The 20,044-nt window shown below is 40.6% G+C and overlaps 1 protein-coding gene across 1 annotated transcript in view; it reads left to right on the forward strand.

Moving 5' to 3' along the window:
- The first annotated feature begins 543 nt into the window (after positions 1-543).
- The window catches only part of LOC124253289 (sushi, von Willebrand factor type A, EGF and pentraxin domain-containing protein 1-like), a 50,987-nt gene continuing 31,486 nt past the window's right edge, over positions 544-20,044 (forward strand). The window contains exons 1-4 of the mRNA XM_046687032.1: positions 544-843; positions 6,450-6,537; positions 7,012-7,206; positions 9,835-9,999. Coding sequence (XP_046542988.1) covers positions 544-843; positions 6,450-6,537; positions 7,012-7,206; positions 9,835-9,999 — 748 coding nt within the window. The remainder of the gene's footprint in view (positions 844-6,449; positions 6,538-7,011; positions 7,207-9,834; positions 10,000-20,044) is intronic.

The raw sequence follows: 20,044 nt of genomic DNA on the forward strand, positions 1-20,044 counted from the left end.
ACATTATCGGGTTACACTGCTCTTCTTTAAGATCTTTAAGGCGACCATGTGCAAATTATAATTAAGGATGTGTACATGTAAGGTTTGACCAAGTCAAAGATCGGCTTTTAAACGGGAAGCTTTTTCGGCTGTTACACTAATGTTTCTTGTTGGTGAATTGTAGCAACTCCTGAAACAAATTGTATGATCCAATGCTACAGAGCATGGCTATTATTATTCTCCTTTTGTTCTGTGTTGTGTTTTAGTTTGGGTACGAGAATCAGCTTTCCTTGTTACACTAACGACTTATGTTGATCGTAAAAGAGGACTTAATGGTAGGGCTGGTCACACGGTCAATCGACAGTCATCGTTCCTCGATGGTATTAAGTATTAATCGCTTGAATTTCAGATACAAACTCTATAATTCCAGGTTAAGTCGTCATATTGCTAGAATATAGCTGAGAGTGGCGTTAAGAAAATAAAGCAAACACACGCGTACGCACGTACGCACACTGATATCATTGATTGTCTTGTGATGGTGAGACTTGTAACCTTCAGGCAACGATGGCGGCGGCACTAGTCGTCCTCCTGTCATGGGTAGCTCTTGCTGTGGCCAGGAGACAGTGTGGACCAGCGGAGGAGAGAGGCCGATTACGTTTTGCAGGTGTTGTGTTTCATGAAAAAATTCTGAGAAATTCGCAGCAGTGCTTCAACCTTTGCTGGTCAACAACTCCGTGTAAGACTGTGAACTTTTCCTTCAAGACCAGGAAGTGTTCCCTGATGAAAACTAAGCATCAACGCCCAACCGACCTGGACGTAGATTTCAACAATGTGTACGGAGTGGTGTCCCGACCTCAGTGCAAGGTATTGTCCTACTCTCAGTACTCAAAATCTGTCATGTGTCCGACCTCAGTGCAAGGCAGTGTCCTACTCTCAGTACTCAACATCTGTCATGTGTCCGACCTCAGTGCAAGGCAGTGTCCTAATCTCAGTACTCAACATCTGTCATGTGTCCGACCTCAGTGCAAGGCAGTGTCCTACTCTCAGTACTCAAAATCTGTCATGTGTCCGAATCCAGTGCAAGGTAGTGTCCTACTCTCAGTACTCAACATCTATCAATGTTCAACCTCCCTGCAAGTTAGTGTCCTACTGTCAGTACTCAGCATCTGTCATTTGTCCGACCTCAGTGCAAGGTAGTGTCCTAATCTCAGTACTCAAAATCTTCCATGTGTCCCGACCTCAGTGCAAGGTAGTGTCCTACTCTCACTACTCAACATCTGCCATGTGTCCCGACCTCACTGCACGGTAGTGTCCTACTCTCAGTACTCAACATCTGCCATGTGTCCCGACCTCAGTGTAAGGCAGTGTCCTACTCTCAGTACTCAACATCTGCCATGTGTCCCGACCTCACTGCAAGATAGTGTCTTACTCTCAGTACTCAACATCTGTCATGTGTCCCGACCTTAGTGCAAGATAGTGTCCTACTCTCAATACTCAACATCTGCCATGTGTCCTGACCTCAGTGCATTTTTTGTCCTATTCTCAGTATTCAACATATGCCATGTGTCTCGACCTCTGTGCAAGGTAGTGTCCTACTCTCAGTATTCAACATCTGCCATGTGTCCCGACCTCTGTGCAAGGTAGTGTCCTACTCTCAGTACTCAACATCTGCCATGTGTCCCGACCTCTGTGCAAGGTAGTGTCCTACTCTCAGTACTCAACATCTGCCATGTGTCCCGACCTCTGTGCAAGGTAGTGTCCTACTCTCAGTACTCAACATCTGCCATGTGTCCCGACCTCAGTGCAAGGTAGTGTCCTATTCTCAGTACTCAACATCTGCCATGTGTCCCGACCTCTGTGCAAGGTAGTGTCCCACTCTCAGTACTCAACATCTGCCATGTGTCCCGACCTCAGTGCAAGGTTGTGTCCTACCCTCAGTATTTAACTTCTGCCATGTGCCCCGACCTCAGTGCAAGGTAGTGCCCACCTCTCAGTCCTCAACATCTCTCATGTGTCCCGACGTCAGTGCAAGGTAGTGTCCTACTCTCACTATTCAACATCTGCCATGTGTCCAGACCTCAGTGCAAGGTAGTGTCCTACTCTCAGTACTCAACATCTGCCATGTGTCCCGACCTCAAGGCAAGATAGCGTCCAACTCTCAGTATTCAACATCTGCCATGTCTCCGGTAGTGTCCTACAACGAGTTGGTTCCTATATATGCATCTACACACCAGTTGCTTGCAATATGTGCATCTACACACCAGTTAGTTGCTATATATGCATCTACACATCAGTTAGTTGCAATATATGCATCTACACACCAGTTAGTTGCTATATATGCATCTACAAACCAGTTAGTTGCAATATATGCATCTACACAGCAGTTAGTTGCTATATATGCATCTACACACCAGTTAGATGCAATATAGGCATCTACACACCAATTAGTTGCTATATATGTATCTACACACCAGTTAGTTCCTATATATGTATCTACAAACCAGTTAGATGCTATATATGTATCTACACACCAATTAGATGCTATATATGTATCTACACACCAGTTAGTTCCTATATATGTATCTACAAACCAGTTAGCTGCTATATATGTATCTACACGCCAGTTAGTTGCTATGTATGCATCTACACACACCAGTTAGTTGTTAGATATGTATCTACACACCAGTTAGTTATTATGTATGTATCTACACACCAGTTAGTTGCTATATATGTATCTACACACCAGTTAGTTGCTATATATGAAACACACACCAGACACGAGTTAGTTGCTATATATGTATCTGCACACCAGTTAGTTGCTATATATGTATCTCCTCACCAGATAGTTGCTATATATGTATCTACACACCAGTTAGTTGCTATATATGTATCTACACAGACCACACACCAGTTAGTTGCTATATATGTATCTACACACCAGTTAGTTGCTATACATGTATCTATACTCCAGTCAGTTGCTATATATATATCTACACACCAGTTAGTTGCTATATATATATCTACACACCAGTTAGTTGCTATATATGTATCTACACACCAGTTAATTGCTACATATGTACCTACACACCAGTTAGTTGCTATATATATATCTACACAACAGTTAATTGCTACATATGTACCTACACACCAGTTAGTTGCTATATATGTATCTACACACACGACACACCAGTTAGTTGCTATATATGTATCTACACACCAGTTACTTGCTATATATGTATCTACACGCCAGTTTGTTGCTATATATGCATCTACACACACCAGTTAGTTGTTGCATATGTATCTACACACCAGTTAGTTATTATGTATGTATCTACACACCAGTTGGTTGCTATATATATATCTACACACCAGTTAGTTGCTATGTACGTATCTACACTCCATTCAGTTGCTATATATGCATCTACACACCAGTTAGTTATTATGTATGTATCTACACACCAGTTAGTTGCTATATATATATCTACACACCAGTTAGTTGCTATGTATGTATCTACACACCAGTTAGTTGCTATGTATGCATCTACACACACCAGTTAGTTATTATGTATGTATCTACACACCAGCTAGTTGCTATATATATATCTACACACCAGTTAATTGCTACATATGTACCTACACACCAGTTAGTTGCTATATATGAATCTACACACCATTTAATTGCTATATTTGCATCTACACACCAGTTAGTTGTTATATATGTATCTACACACCAGTTAGTTCCTATATATATATATCTACACACCAGTTAGTTCTCTATATATATATCTACACACCATTTGGTTGCTATCATGTATCTATACACCAGTTAGTTGCTATATATGAATCTACACACCAGTTATTTGCTATATATGTATCTATACTTCAGTCAGTTGCTATATATGTATCTACATACCAGTTTGTTGCTATATATGTATCTACATATCAGTTAGTTATTATGTATGTATCTACACACCAGTTAGTTGCTATATATATATCTACACACCAGTTAGTTGCTATGTATGTATCTACACGCCAGTTAGTTGCTATGTATGCATCTACACACACCAGTTAGTTGTTATATATGTATCTACACACCAGTTAGTTATTATGTATGTATCTACACACCAGTTAGTTGCTATATATATATATATATATCTACACACCAGTTAGTTGCTATGTACGTATCTACACACCAATGAGTTGCTATATATGCATCTACACACCAGTTAGTTATTATGTATGTATCTACACACCAGTTAGTTGCTATATATATATCTACACACCAGTTAGTTGCTATGTATGTATCTACACACCAGTTAGTTGCTATGTATGCATCTACACACACCAGTTAGTTGCTATGTATGTATCTACACACCAGTTAGGTGCTATATATGAATCTACACACCATTTAATTGCTATATTTGCATCTACACACCAGTTAGTTGTTATATATGTATCTACACACCAGTTAGTTCCTATATATATATCTACACACCAGTTAGTTCCTATATATATATCTACACACAATTTGGTTGCTATCATGTATCTATACACCAGTTAGTTGCTATATATGTATCTACACACCAGTTATTTGCTATATATGTATCTATACTCCAGTCAGTTGCTATATATGTATCTACATACCAGTTAGTTGCTATATATGTATCTACATACCAGTTAGTTATTATGTATGTATCTACACACCAGTTAGTTGCTATATATATATATCTACACACCAGTTAGTTGCTATGAATGTATCTACACGCCAGTTAGTTGCTATGTATGCATCTACACACACCAGTTAGTTGTTATATATGTATCTACACACCAGTTAGTTATTATGTATGTATCTACACACCAGTTAGTTGCTATATATATATATATATATATATATCTACACACCAGTTAGTTGCTATGTACGGATCTACACACCAATGAGTTGCTATATATGCATCTACACACCAGTTAGTTATTATGTATGTATCTACACACCAGTTAGTTGCTATATATATATCTACATACCAGTTAGTTGCTATGTATGTATCTACACACCAGTTAGTTGCTATGTATGCATCTACACACACCAGTTAGTTGCTATGACATGTATCTACACACCAGTTAGGTGCTATATATGAATCTACACACCATTTAATTGCTATATTTGCATCTACACACCAGTTAGTTGTTATATATGTATCTACACACCAGTTAGTTCCTATATATATATCTACACACCAGTTAGTTCCTATATATATATCTACACACAATTTGGTTGCTATCATGTATCTATACACCAGTTAGTTGCTATATATGTATCTACACACCAGTTAGTTGCTATATATGTATCTATACTCCAGTCAGTTGCTATATATGTATCTACATACCAGTTAGTTGCTATATATGTATCTACATACCAGTTAGTTATTATGTATGCATTTACACACCAGTTAGTTGCTATATATATATCTACACACCAGTTAGTTGCTATGTATGTATCTACACGCCAGTTAGTTGCTATATATATATATATATATCTACACACCAGTTAGTTGCTATGTACGGATCTACACACCAATGAGTTGCTATATATGCATCTACACACCAGTTAGTTATTATGTATGTATCTACACACCAGTTAGTTGCTATATATATATCTACACACCAGTTAGTTGCTATGTATGTATCTACACACCAGTTAGTTGCTATGTATGCATCTACACACACCAGTTAGTTGCTATGTATGTATCTACACACCAGTTAGTTGCTATATATGTATTTACACACCAGTTAGTTGCTATATATGTATCTACACACCAGTTAGGTGCTATGTATGTATCTAAACACCAATTAGCTGATATAGATACATCTACACACCAGTTAGTTGCTATGTGTGCATCTACACACACCAGTTAGTTGCTATATATGTATTTACACACCAGTTAGTTGCTATATATGGATCTACACACACCAGTTAGTTGCTATATATACATCTACACACCAGTTAGTTGCTATATGTGTATCTACACACCAGTTAGTTGCTATATATGTATCTGCACACCAGTTAGTTGCTATATACACATGGAAATTGTTTTGCAAAACCATATACTCAAAATATTCCTATAACAAGCATAATTATGATATGAATATGAACGACTATGTAGGGGTTAAAGAGCACAGGTGTTGCGATACTTTTTCCGTGTATGTAAGCCCCGGTTTTGCGGCTTGAATTTAAGACAAGGGCTCGCGTCGCCGTATCATAGCGGTGACAGAAGCTCGAAATGACACTTAGAAATATACCAAGGAAAAGATACGCAAAGATACATTACTGTAAATCTGTGACCGGTTGCTGTGAGAGTTATTACTAATATCACAATGTATTTTGAAAAGAAATACTTTTTACTTGTTGTTTGTGTTATTGAGTACTGTTAGATTGATGCATATACCCAACTAGCTATTACTGCCAAATATAGTCTTTCAGAAACCCTTGTGATGACCGGCCATGCAAAGAAAGCTTCACCTGTTTTGGTTACGACAAAACGCATACATGCGTCCCAGCAAGTGAGTGCCTGTCTCGGTGTGGGTCATGTAGTGGGGGTGACGTAAGTCGTGGGCCTTAGTCGAACTGTGAAAACCTTCGAGCACTGTTATTGTGCTGACAAAGATCCGGACACGCCAGCTTGACGCAACTGTGTACACTGAAAGGCAGCGCCTTTGACCATTGGCCCATCTTAGCCATATCAAACTCGTTTCTTGTTTCCGCCGATGTGAATTTTACACATATTTTACCAAAAAAATTATATAGCCTTTCGTAACCATTTATAGCTGTAGGACACAGCTAACTGTATTTCTGTGACAATTCCTCTTTAACCCCTGAGAATCTCTTTCAAAAGATAAAATTCATAAGTTAGATATGCAAGACCTCCTATCAGATGTTTTAGCTATCCATCTTTAACGCCAATGTTACCATTGCACTGGTCAGCATTAGATGCTAAATGATTCATTTGATAACAGTAAATGTCCGTTGGGTTTTAGAGCCCCCCCGAATCCGATGTCCACCCCCAAAGCCTCTCCCCAATGCCCGTGTACGAGCCACCGGGAGATGGCGCAAGAAAGTAGCAACGTTCACCTGCAAGAAAGGATTCAAGTTCAAAGGGAACAGTAACAGCAGCATCTGTACCAAACATGGCTTGAAAGGCATCTGGAAGGGCCTGGACGGAAAATGCATACGTATGTTTAGGTGTTGTTGCTTTCAGTTGTATCGGCACTGGTGTCGGACCTAAATATAGTGACCCGTGAAGGTCCGGGTTAGAATATTGATCTTCAGTAAACCATGCTTGTCGTAAGAGGCGACTAACGGGATCGGGTGGTCAGCTCGCTGACTTGGTTGACACATGTCATCGGTTTCCATCTGCACAGATCAATGCTCATGCTCTTGATCCCTGGATGGTCTGGTCCAGACTCGAATATTTACAGACCGCCGCATATAGCTGGAATATTCCTGAGTGCAGCGTAAAACTAAACTCAATCACTCACTTATCTTTGCTGTTTCCAGAGACATTAGATGTCTAGTCGACTTGAAACTAATACCTTCTGGACTTACACCGTGTCAAACTTTGCTTTCCGGAAGAACCTTTTCCTGCACACATCCGTGCAGATATTACTTCATGGTACCGATGATAATAATGTTGTTGTTCTGGTTAATCGACCCGGCATCCAATAACAGACTTGTCTTTAAATGTGATCAAGCCTTTTACTTTGTTCATTTGATACCAGTATCTATATACAGACTGATAAAAGTATCTCAACACCTATGACTATCAACCTGCAAAACTCCATTTATTTCGGGCATATCGTAGTTTGAGTTTAGATATGCACGTTCTACGATCACGGGCAAACATCACGTGCAATACATGTGCCCGCCATTAAGTAACTACTAGTATTATGTAACCTGTTCTGTCAGTCTTCTTTGATGGGCATTTTAGAAATGAGTTTAGAAGTCATCACTTGTTTGACAAGGACATTAGAATCTATGTCGAAACGTCGCCCCCACAGAATAAAAGAAGTTGTATATCCATAAAATTATCATTATTCTCCTGATCTGTCAGCTCGATAACGCTGACAATCAATTTATTTCGTTGTTCATAAGCAAAAATGGGGCCTCCTCAACTGCTCAAAGATGACAAGGTATTGATATGCGGAATGCTGGCATGTCGTTGAGGACTATTGCCAAATAAATTGTGGTCATCCACCGACTATCAACCGATTGGGCAGAAGACATCAGTTTGACCTCTCACATGACTCTAAACTTGACCTATTGACCATCAGACAAGCTCTGAATGGACAACGGTACATCGCTGATATTCGAGACAGAGTTGTTGTGCCACATGAACAATATCTGAACGCAGGGCAAATCTTCATGGATGAGAATGCTTGGCGACACATGCTGAGACAACTCAACTTTTGAGTCCAGACCTTCATACCGTAGAGCATGTTTGGATCATTATGGATCACAGAATACGACAGGAAAATCCTTCAGTCCTTCAGTCCTTCAGCAATACCTCAACGTCAACACAGGCTTGAGGTACGTTATTGGTTGCAAGTTACACCCTCCATTATGAGGTCAAAAGAACGCGGAACACCGATATTATAATTCAACGTCAACTTCATTGCGGCTGGCGTCCGATATTGATTACAGCTGGAGGATGGCCGATATTGTAACATGGTCAGGGACGTTATTGCGGTTGGCGGAGGTCACACAATACTGTAATATTGCGGCTGGCGGAGGTCACACCCGATATTGTAATTATTGCGGCTGGCGGAGGTTACACCCGATATTGTAATTATTGCGGCTGGCGGAGGTCACACCCGATATTGTAATTATTGCGGCTGGCGGATGTAACACCCGATATTATAATTATTGTGGCTGGCAGGATTGTAATTATTGCGGCTGGCGGAGGTTACACCCGATATTGTAATTATTGCGGCTGGAGGAGGTTGCACCCGATATTGTAACTATTGCGGCTGGCGGAGGTTACACCCGATCTTGTAATTATTGCGGCTGGCGGAGGTCACACCCAATACTGTAATTATTGCGGCTGGCGGAGGTCACACCCGATATTGTAATTATTGCGGCTGGGGAGGTTACACCCGATACTGTAATTATTGCGGCTGGCGGAGGTTACACCCGATATTGTAATTATTGCGGCTGGCGGAGGTCACACCCGATACTGTAATTATTGTGGCTGGCAGAGGTCACACCCGATATTGTAATTATTGCGGCTTATTGCGGTATTGTAATTATTGCGGCTGGCGGAGGTCACACCCGATATATTATTGCGGCTGGCGGAGGTTACACGCGATACTGTAATTATTGCGGCTGGGGGAGGTTACACCCGATAATGTAATTATTGCGGCTGGCGGAGGTTACACCCGATACTGTAATTATTGCGGCTGGCGGAGGTTACACCCGATATTGCAGTTGTGCTCGGTTATTGATAATTATGTATTGCTACTTGGTGAGGATTGTAGGCCGACACTTGTTAACATCACACGATCATAGTTAGCAGCACTACAAAATTAGTAATTTCTTTGTCATGTCTGCTTGCATCAATAAACTACATTTTTTGGCTTTTAGCTTTAATTTAATTGTGCCTTGAAGGCTAATTTATCCAGATATGAAGTTAAATTCCGGGTTGGATAACTGCCTTTGCTATGGTACTGGTAACATCGTGATGCTATGAGAACTATGGTGTGTTGCCATACTTTGTGCATAGGCTGCATGGTACGTTTTCATTTGGTTTTGCTATTTGCAATTCTAACAAATTTCTTGATACCAGTTGCTTCTCCTGTTTAAAGGTCTTAGGTGTGCCGAGCCGGTTGAGGTAGACAACGCACTGCTGATGCCTGGGCCCACGCTTGCTGGCAGTACCAGGGCATACACCTGCAACAACGTCAACCAGTCCGTAACTGTCATCTGCCACAACAACGAGACATGGAGCAGTCATCATCTGCACTGCCCTGGTAGGTAGACACTGTTCACCTCGATTACGGATTTTAACCAGTGGCGTGCTGGTCAGCTGTAGACAATTTAACATGACACTGAGACCATGTTGGCGACCTAGATTATAGAATGTAACCTGACATTAAGAGTGTCATGTTTGTCTCGAGTGTGTAACTTAACATGACACCGTTTTGCCATCCAAGATGGAAGAATTTCACCATTTCAGTGTGTAATATATTAGGACACTGATGAAACCACGTCGACCTACAGCGTGTAATGTATTAGGAGACTGATGAAACCACGTCGACCTACAGCATGTAATGTATTAGGACACTGATGAAACCACATCGACCTACAGCATGTAATGTATTAGGACACTGATGAAACCACGTCGACCTTCTGCATATAATGTATTAGGACACTGATGTAACCACGTCGACCTACAGCGTGTAATGTATTAGGACACTGATGAAACCACGTCGACCTGCAGCATGTAATGTATTAGGACACAGATGAAAACACATCGACCTACAGAGTGTAATGTATTAGGACACTGATGAAACCACATCGACCTACAGCGTGTAATGTATTAGGACACTGATGAAACCATGTCGACCTACAGCCTGTAATGTATCAGGACACTGATTAAACCACATTGACCTACAGCCTGTAATGTATTAGGACACTGATGAAACCATATCGACCTACAGCGTGTAATGTATTAGGACACAGATGAAACCACATCGACCTACAGCCTGTAATGTATCAGGACACTGATTAAACCACATTGACCTACAGCCTGTAATGTATTAGGACACTGATGAAACTACATTGACCTACAGCGTGTAATGTATTAGGACACTAATGAAACCATATCGACCTACAGCATGTAATGTATTAGGACACTGATGAAACCACATTGACCTACAGCATGTAATGTATGAGGACACTGATGAAACCATATCGACCTACAGCATGTAATGTATCAGGACACAGATGAAACCACATCGACCTACAGCATGTAATGTATTAGGACACTAATGAAACCACATCGACCTACAGCATGTAATGTATCAGGACACTAATGAAACCACATCGACCTACAGCATGTAATGTATTAGGACACTAATGAAACCACGTCGACCTACAGCATGTAATGTATTAGGGCACTGATTAAACCACATTGACCTACAGCATGTAATGTATTAGGACACTGATGAAACCATATTGACCTACAGCATGTAATGTATTAGGACACTGATGAAACCATATCGACCTACAGCGTGTAATGTATTAGGACACTGATGAAACCACGTCGACCTACAGCCTGTAATGTATCAGGACACTGATGAAACCACGTCGACCTACAGTGTGTAATGTATTAGGAGACTGATGAAACCACGTCGACCTACAGCATGTAATGTATTAGGACACTGATGAAACCACATCGACCTACAGCATGTAATGTATTAGGACACTGATGAAACCACGTCGACCTTCTGCATCTAATGTATTAGTACACTGATGTAACCACGTCGACCTACAGCGTGTAATGTATTAGGACACTGATGAAACCACGTCGACCTGCAGCATGTAATGTATTAGGACACAGATGAAAACACATCGACCTACAGAGTGTAATGTATTAGGACACTGATGAAACCACATCGACCTACAGCGTGTAATGTATTAGGACACTGATGAAACCATGTCGACCTACAGCCTGTAATGTATCAGGACACTGATTAAACCACATTGACCTACAGCCTGTAATGTATTAGGACACTGATGAAACCATATCGACCTACAGCGTGTAATGTATTAGGACACAGATGAAACCACATCGACCTACAGCCTGTAATGTATCAGGACACTGATTAAACCACATTGACCTACAGCCTGTAATGTATTAGGACACTGATGAAACTACATTGACCTACAGCGTGTAATGTATTAGGACACTAATGAAACCATATCGACCTACAGCATGTAATGTATTAGGACACTGATGAAACCACATTGACCTACAGCATGTAATGTATTAGGGCACTGATTAAACCACATTGACCTACAGCATGTAATGTATTAGGACACTGATGAAACCATATTGACCTACAGCGTGTAATGTATTAGGACACTGATGAAACCAAATCGACCTACAGCGGGTAATGTATTAGGACACTGATGAAACCACGTCGACCTACAGCCTGTAATGTATCAGGACACTGATGAAACTACATTGACCTACAGCGTGTAATGTATTAGGACACTAATGAAACCATATCGACCTACAGCATGTAATGTATTAGGACACTGATGAAACCACATTGACCTACAGCATGTAATGTATTAGGACACTGATGAAACCATATCGACCTACAGCATGTAATGTATTAGGACACTGATGAAACCACGTCGACCTGCAGCATGTGCTGTATCAGGACGCTAATGAAACCACGTCGACCTGCAGCATGTAATGTATTAGGAAACTGATTAAACCACATTGACCTACAGCATGTAATGTATTAGGACACTAATGAAACCACGTCGACCTACAGCGTGTAATGTATAAGGACACTGATTAAACCATATTGACCTACAGCATGTAATGTATTAGGACACTAATGAAACCACGTCGACCTACAGCATGTAATGTATTAGGACAAAGATGAAACCACATCGACCTACAGCATGTAATGTATTAGGACACTAATGAAACCACATTGACCTACAGCGTGTAATGTATTAGGACACTAATGAAACCATATCGACCTACAGCATGTAATGTATCAGGACACTGATGAAACCACGTCGACCTACAGCATGTAATGTATTAAGACACTGACTAAACCACATTGACCTACAGCATGTAATGTATTAGGACACTGATGAAACCACATTCACCTACAGCGTGTAATGTATCAGGACACTGATGAAACCACATTGACCTACAGCCTGCAATGTATTAGGACACTGATGAAACTACATTGACCTAGAGCGTGTAATGTATTAGGACACTGATGAAACCACATTGACCTACAGCGTGTAATGTATTAGGACACTGATGAAACCATTGATCGACTGATGAAACCATATCCTACAGCATGTAATGTATTAGGACACTGATGAAACCACATCGACCTACAGCATGTAATGTATTAGGACACTAATGAAACCACATCGACCTACAGCATGTAATGTACCAGGACACTAATGGAACCACATCGACCTACAGCATGTAATGTATTAGGACACAGATGAAACCACGTCCACCTACAGCATGTAATGTATTAGGGCACTGATTAAACCACATTGACCTACAGCATGTAATGTATTAGGATACTGATGAAACCATATTGACCTACAGCGTGTAATGTATTAGGACACTGATGAAACAATATCGACCTACAGCCTGTAATGTATTAGGACACTGATGAAACCACGTCGACCTACAGCCTGTAATGTATCAGGACACTGATGAAACCACATTGACCTACAGCGTGTAATGTATTAGGACACTAATGAAACCATATCGACCTACAGCATGTAATGTATTAGGACACTGATGAAACCATATTGACCTACAGCATGTAATGTATTAGGACACTGATGAAACCATATCGACCTACAGCATGTAATGTATTACGACACTGATGAAACCACGTCGACCTGCAGCATGTGTTGTATCAGGACGCTAATGAAACCACGTCGACCTGCAGCATGTAATGTATTAGGAAACTGATTAAACCACATTGACCTACAGCATGTAATGTATTAGGACACTAATGAAACCACGTCGACCTACAGCGTGTAATGTATAAGGACACTGATTAAACCACATTGACCTACAGCATGTAATGTATTAGGACACTAATGAAACCACGTCGACCCACAGCATGTAATGTATTAGGACACAGATGAAACCACATCGACCTACAGCATGTAATGTATTAGGACACTAATGAAACCACATTGACCTACAGCGTGTAATGTATTAGGACACTAATGAAACCATATCGACCTACAGCATGTAATGTATAAGGACACTGATTAAACCACATTGACCTACAGCATGTAATGTATTAGGACACTGATGTAACCACATTGACCTACAGCATGTAATGTATTAGGACACTGATGAAACCACATTCAGCTACAGCGTGTAATGTATCAGGACACTGATGAAACCACATTGACCTACAGCCTGTAATGTATTAGGACACAGATTAAACCTCATTGACCTACAGCCTGTAATGTATTAGGACACTTATTAAACCACATTGACCTACAGCATGTAATGTATTAGGACACTGATGAAACCACATCGACCTACAGCCTGTAATGTATCAGGACACTGATTAAACCACATTGACCTACAGCATGTAATGTATTAGGACACTGATGAAACCACGTCGACCTGCAGCATGTACTGTATCAGGACACTAATGAAACCACGTCGACCTGCAGCATGTAATGTATTAGGAAACTGATTAAACCACATTGACCTACAGCATGTAATGTATTAGGACACTAATGAAACCACGTCGACCTACAGCATGTAATGTATTAGGACACTTATGAAACCATATCGACCTACAGCATGTAATGTATTACGACACTAATGAAACCACGTCGACCTACAGCATGTAATGTATTAGGACACTAATGAAACCATATCGACCTACAGCATGTAATGTATTAGGACACTGATGAAACCACATCGACCTACAGCGTGTAATGTATTAGGACACAGATGAAACCACATCGACCTACAGCATGTAATGTATTAGGACACAGATGAAACCACGTCGACCTACAGCATGTAATGTATTAGGACACTAATGAAACCACATCGACCTACAGCATGTAATGTATCAGGACACTAATGAAACCACATCGACCTACAGCATGTAATGTATTAGGACACTAATGAAACCACGTCGACCTACAGCATGTAATGTATTAGGGCACTGATTAAACCACATTGACCTACAGCATGTAATGTATTAGGACACTAATGAAACCATATCGACCTACAGCATGTAATGTATTAGGACACTGATGAAACCACATCGACCTACAGCGTGTAATGTATTAGGACACAGATGAAACCACATCGACCTACAGCATGTAATGTATTAGGACACAGATGAAACCACATCGACCTACAGCATGGAATGTATTAGGACACTAATGAAACCACGTCGACCTACAGCATGTAATGTATCAGGACACTGATGAAACGACATCGACCTACAGCGTGTAATGTATTAGGACACTGATTAAACCACATCGACCTAGAGCATGTAATGTATTAGGACACAGATGAAACCACATCGACCTACAGCATGTAATGTATTAGGACACAGATGAAACCACATCGACCTACAGCATGTAATGTATTAGGACACAGATGAAACCACATCGACCTACAGCATGTAATGTATTAGGACACTGATGAAACCACATCGACCTACAGCGTGTAATGTATTAGGACACTGATTAAACCACATCCACCTAGAGCATGTAATGTATTAGGACACAGATGAAACCACATTGACCTACAACGTGTAATGTATTAAGACACTGATGAAACCATATCGACCTACAGCATGTAATGTATCAGGACACTGATGAAACCACGTCGACCTACAGCATGTAATGTATTAGGACACTGATGAAACCACATTGACCTACAGCATGTAATGTATTAGGACACTAATGAAACCACATTGACCTACAGCATGTAATGTATTAGGACACTAATGAAACCACATTGACCTACAGCGTGTAATGTATTAGGACACTAATGAAACCATATCGACCTACAGCATGTAATGTATTAGGACACTGATGAAACCACATTGACCTACAGCATGTAATGTATTAGGACACTGATGAAACCATATCGACCTACAGCATGTAATGTATCAGGACACAGATGAAACCACATCGACCTACAGCATGTAATGTGTTAGGACACTAATGAAACCACATCGACCTACAGCATGTAATGTATCAGGACACTAATGAAACCACATCGACCTACAGCATGTAATGTATTAGGACACTAATGAAACCACGTCGACCTACAGCATGTAATGTATTAGGGCACTGATTAAACCACATTGACCTACAGCATGTAATGTATTAGGACACTGATGAAACCATATTGACCTACAGCGTGTAATGTATTAGGACACTGATGAAACCATATCGACCTACAGTGTGTAATGTATTAGGACACTGATGAAACCACGTCGACCTACAGCCTGTAATGTATCAGGACACTGATGAAACCACGTCGACCTACAGCGTGTAATGTATTAGGAGACTGATGAAACCACGTCGACCTACAGCATGTAATGTATTAGGACACTGATGAAACCACATCGACCTACAGCATGTAATGTATTAGGACACTGATGAAACCACGTCGACCTACAGCATGTAATGTATTAGGACACTGATGAAACCACGTCGACCTACAGCGTGTAATGTATTAGGACACTGATGAAACCACGTCGACCTACAGCATGTAATGTATTAGGACACTGATGAAAACACATCGACCTACAGAGTGTAATGTATTAGGACACTGATGAAACCACATCGACCTACAGCGTGTAATGTATGAGGACACTGATGAAACCATGTCGACCTACAGCCTGTAATGTATCAGGACACTGATTAAACCACATTGACCTACAGCCTGTAATGTATTAGGACACTGATGAAACCATATCGACCTACAGCATGTAATGTATTAGGACACAGATGAAACCACATCGACCTACAGCCTGTAATGTATCAGGACACTGATTAAACCACATTGACCTACAGCCTGTAATGTATTAGGACACTGATGAAACTACATTGACCTACAGCGTGTAATGTATTAGGACACTGATGAAACAATATCGACCTACAGCGTGTAATGTATTAGGACACTGATGAAACCACGTCGACCTACAGCCTGTAATGTATCAGGACACTGATGAAACTACATTGACCTACAGCGTGTAATGTATTAGGACACTAATGAAACCATATCGACCTACAGCATGTAATGTATTAGGACACTGATGAAACCACATTGACCTACAGCATGTAATGTATTAGGACACTGATGAAACCATATCGACCTACAGTATATAATGTATTAGGACACTGATGAAACCACGTCGACCTGCAGCATGTGCTGTATCAGGACGCTAATGAAACGACGTCGACCTGCAGCATGTAATGTATTAGGAAACTGATTAAACCACATTGACCTACAGCATGTAATGTATTAGGACACTAATGAAACCACGTCGACGTACAGCGTGTAATGTATTAGGACACTGATTAAACCACATTGACCTACAGCATGTAATGTATTAGGACACTAATGAAACCACGTCGACCTACAGCATGTAATGTATTAGGACACAGATGAAACCACATCGACCTACAGCATGTAATGTATTAGGACACTGATGAAACCATATTGACCTACAGCGTGTAATGTATTAGGACACTGATGAAACAATATCGACCTACAGCGTGTAATGTATTAGGACACTGATGAAACCACGTCGACCTACAGCCTGTAATGTATCAGGACACTGATGAAACTACATTGACCTACAGCGTGTAATGTATTAGGACACTAATGAAACCATATCGACCTACAGCATGTAATGTATTAGGACACTGATGAAACCACATTGACCTACAGCATGTAATGTATTAGGACACTGATGAAACCACATCGACCTACAGCATGTAATGTATTACGACACTGATGAAACCACGTCGACCTGCAGCATGTGCTGTATCAGGACACTAATGAAACCACGTCGACCTGCAGCATGTAATGTATTAGGAAACTGATTAAACCACATTGACCTACAGCATGTAATGTATTAGGACACTAATGAAACCACATCGACCTACAGCGTGTAATGTATGTATAGGACACTGATTAAACCACATTGACCTACAGCATGTAATGTATTAGGACACTAATGAAACCACGTCGACCTACAGCATGTTATGTATTAGGACACAGATGAAACCACATCGACCTACAGCATGTAATGTATTAGGACACTAATGAAACCACATTGACCTACAGCGTGTAATGTATTAGGACACTAATGAAACCCTATCGACCTACAGCATGTAATGTATCAGGACACTGATGAAACCACGTCGACCTACAGCATGTAATGTATTAGGACACTGACTAAACCACATTGACCTACAGCATGTAATGTATTAGGACACTGATGAAACCACATTCAGCTACAGCGTGTAATGTATCAGGACACAGATGAAACCACATTGACCTACAGCCTGTAATGTATTAGGACACAGATTAAACCTCATTGACCTACAGCCTGTAATGTATTAGGACACTTATTAAACCACATTGACCTACAGCATGTAATGTATTAGGACACTGATGAAACCACATCGACCTACAGCATCTAATGTATTAGGGCACTGATGAAACCACGTCGACCTACAGCGTGTAATGTATTAGGACACTGATGAAACCACGTCGACCTGCAGCATGTACTGTATCAGGACACTAATGAAACCACATCGACCTGCAGCATGTAATGTATTAGGAAACTGATTAAACCACATTGACCTACAGCATGTAATGTATTAGGACACTAATGAAACCACGTCGACCTACAGCGTGTAATGTATTAGGACACTGATCAAACCACATTGACCTACGGCATGTAATGTATCAGGACACAGATGAAACCACATCGACCTACAGCATGTAATGTATTAGGACACTAATGAAACCACATCGACCTACAGCATGTAATGTATCAGGACACTAATGAAACCACATCGACCTACAGCATGTAATGTATTAGGACACTAATGAAACCACGTCGACCTACAGCATGTAATGTATTAGGACACTGATTAAACCACATTGACCTACAGCATGTAATGTATTAGGACACTAATGAAACCATATCGACCTACAGCATGTAATGTATTAGGACACTGATGAAACCACATCGACCTACAGCGTGTAATGTATTAGGACACAGATGAAACCACATCGACCTACAGCATGTAATGTATTAGGACACAGATGAAAGCACATCGACCTACAGCATGGAATGTATTAGGACACTAATGAAACCACGTCGACCTACAGCATGTAATGTATCAGGACACTGATGAAACGACATCGACCTACAGCGTGTAATGTATTAGGACACTGATTAAACCACATCGACCTAGAGCATGTAATGTATTAGGACACAGATGAAACCACATCGACCTACAGCATGTAATGTATTAGGACACAGATGAAACCACATCGACCTACAGCATGGAATGTATTAGGACACAGATGAAACCACGTCGACCTACAGCATGTAATGTATCAGGACACTGATGAAACCACATCGACCTACAGCGTGTAATGTATTAGGACACTGATTAAACCACATCGACCTAGAGCATGTAATGTATTAGGACACAGATGAAACCACATTGACCTACAACGTGTAATGTATTAAGACTCAGATGAAACCATATCGACCTACAGCATGTAATGTATCAGGACACTGATGAAACCACGTCGACCTGCAGCATGTAATGTATTAGGACACTGATGAAACCACATTGACCTACAGCATGTAATGTATTAGGACACTAATGAAACCACATTGACCTACAGCATGTAATGTATTAGGACACTAATGAAACCACATTGACCTACAGCGTGTAATGTATTAGGACACTAATGAAACCATATCGACCTACAGCATGTAATGTATTAGGACACTGATGAAACCACATTGACCTACAGCATGTAATGTATTAGGACACTGATGAAACCATATCGACCTACAGCATGTAATGTATCAGGACACAGATGAAACCACATCGACCTACAGCATGTAATGTATTAGGACACTAATGAAACCACATCGACCTACAGCATGTAATGTATTAGGACACTAATGAAACCACATCGACCTACAGCATGTAATGTATTAGGACACTGATGAAACCACATCGACCTACAGCATGTAA

Source organism: Haliotis rubra, unplaced genomic scaffold, assembly GCF_003918875.1.
Source record: "Haliotis rubra isolate DU_JTF1 unplaced genomic scaffold, ASM391887v1 Scf538, whole genome shotgun sequence".
NCBI lineage: Eukaryota > Metazoa > Mollusca > Gastropoda > Lepetellida > Haliotidae > Haliotis > Haliotis rubra.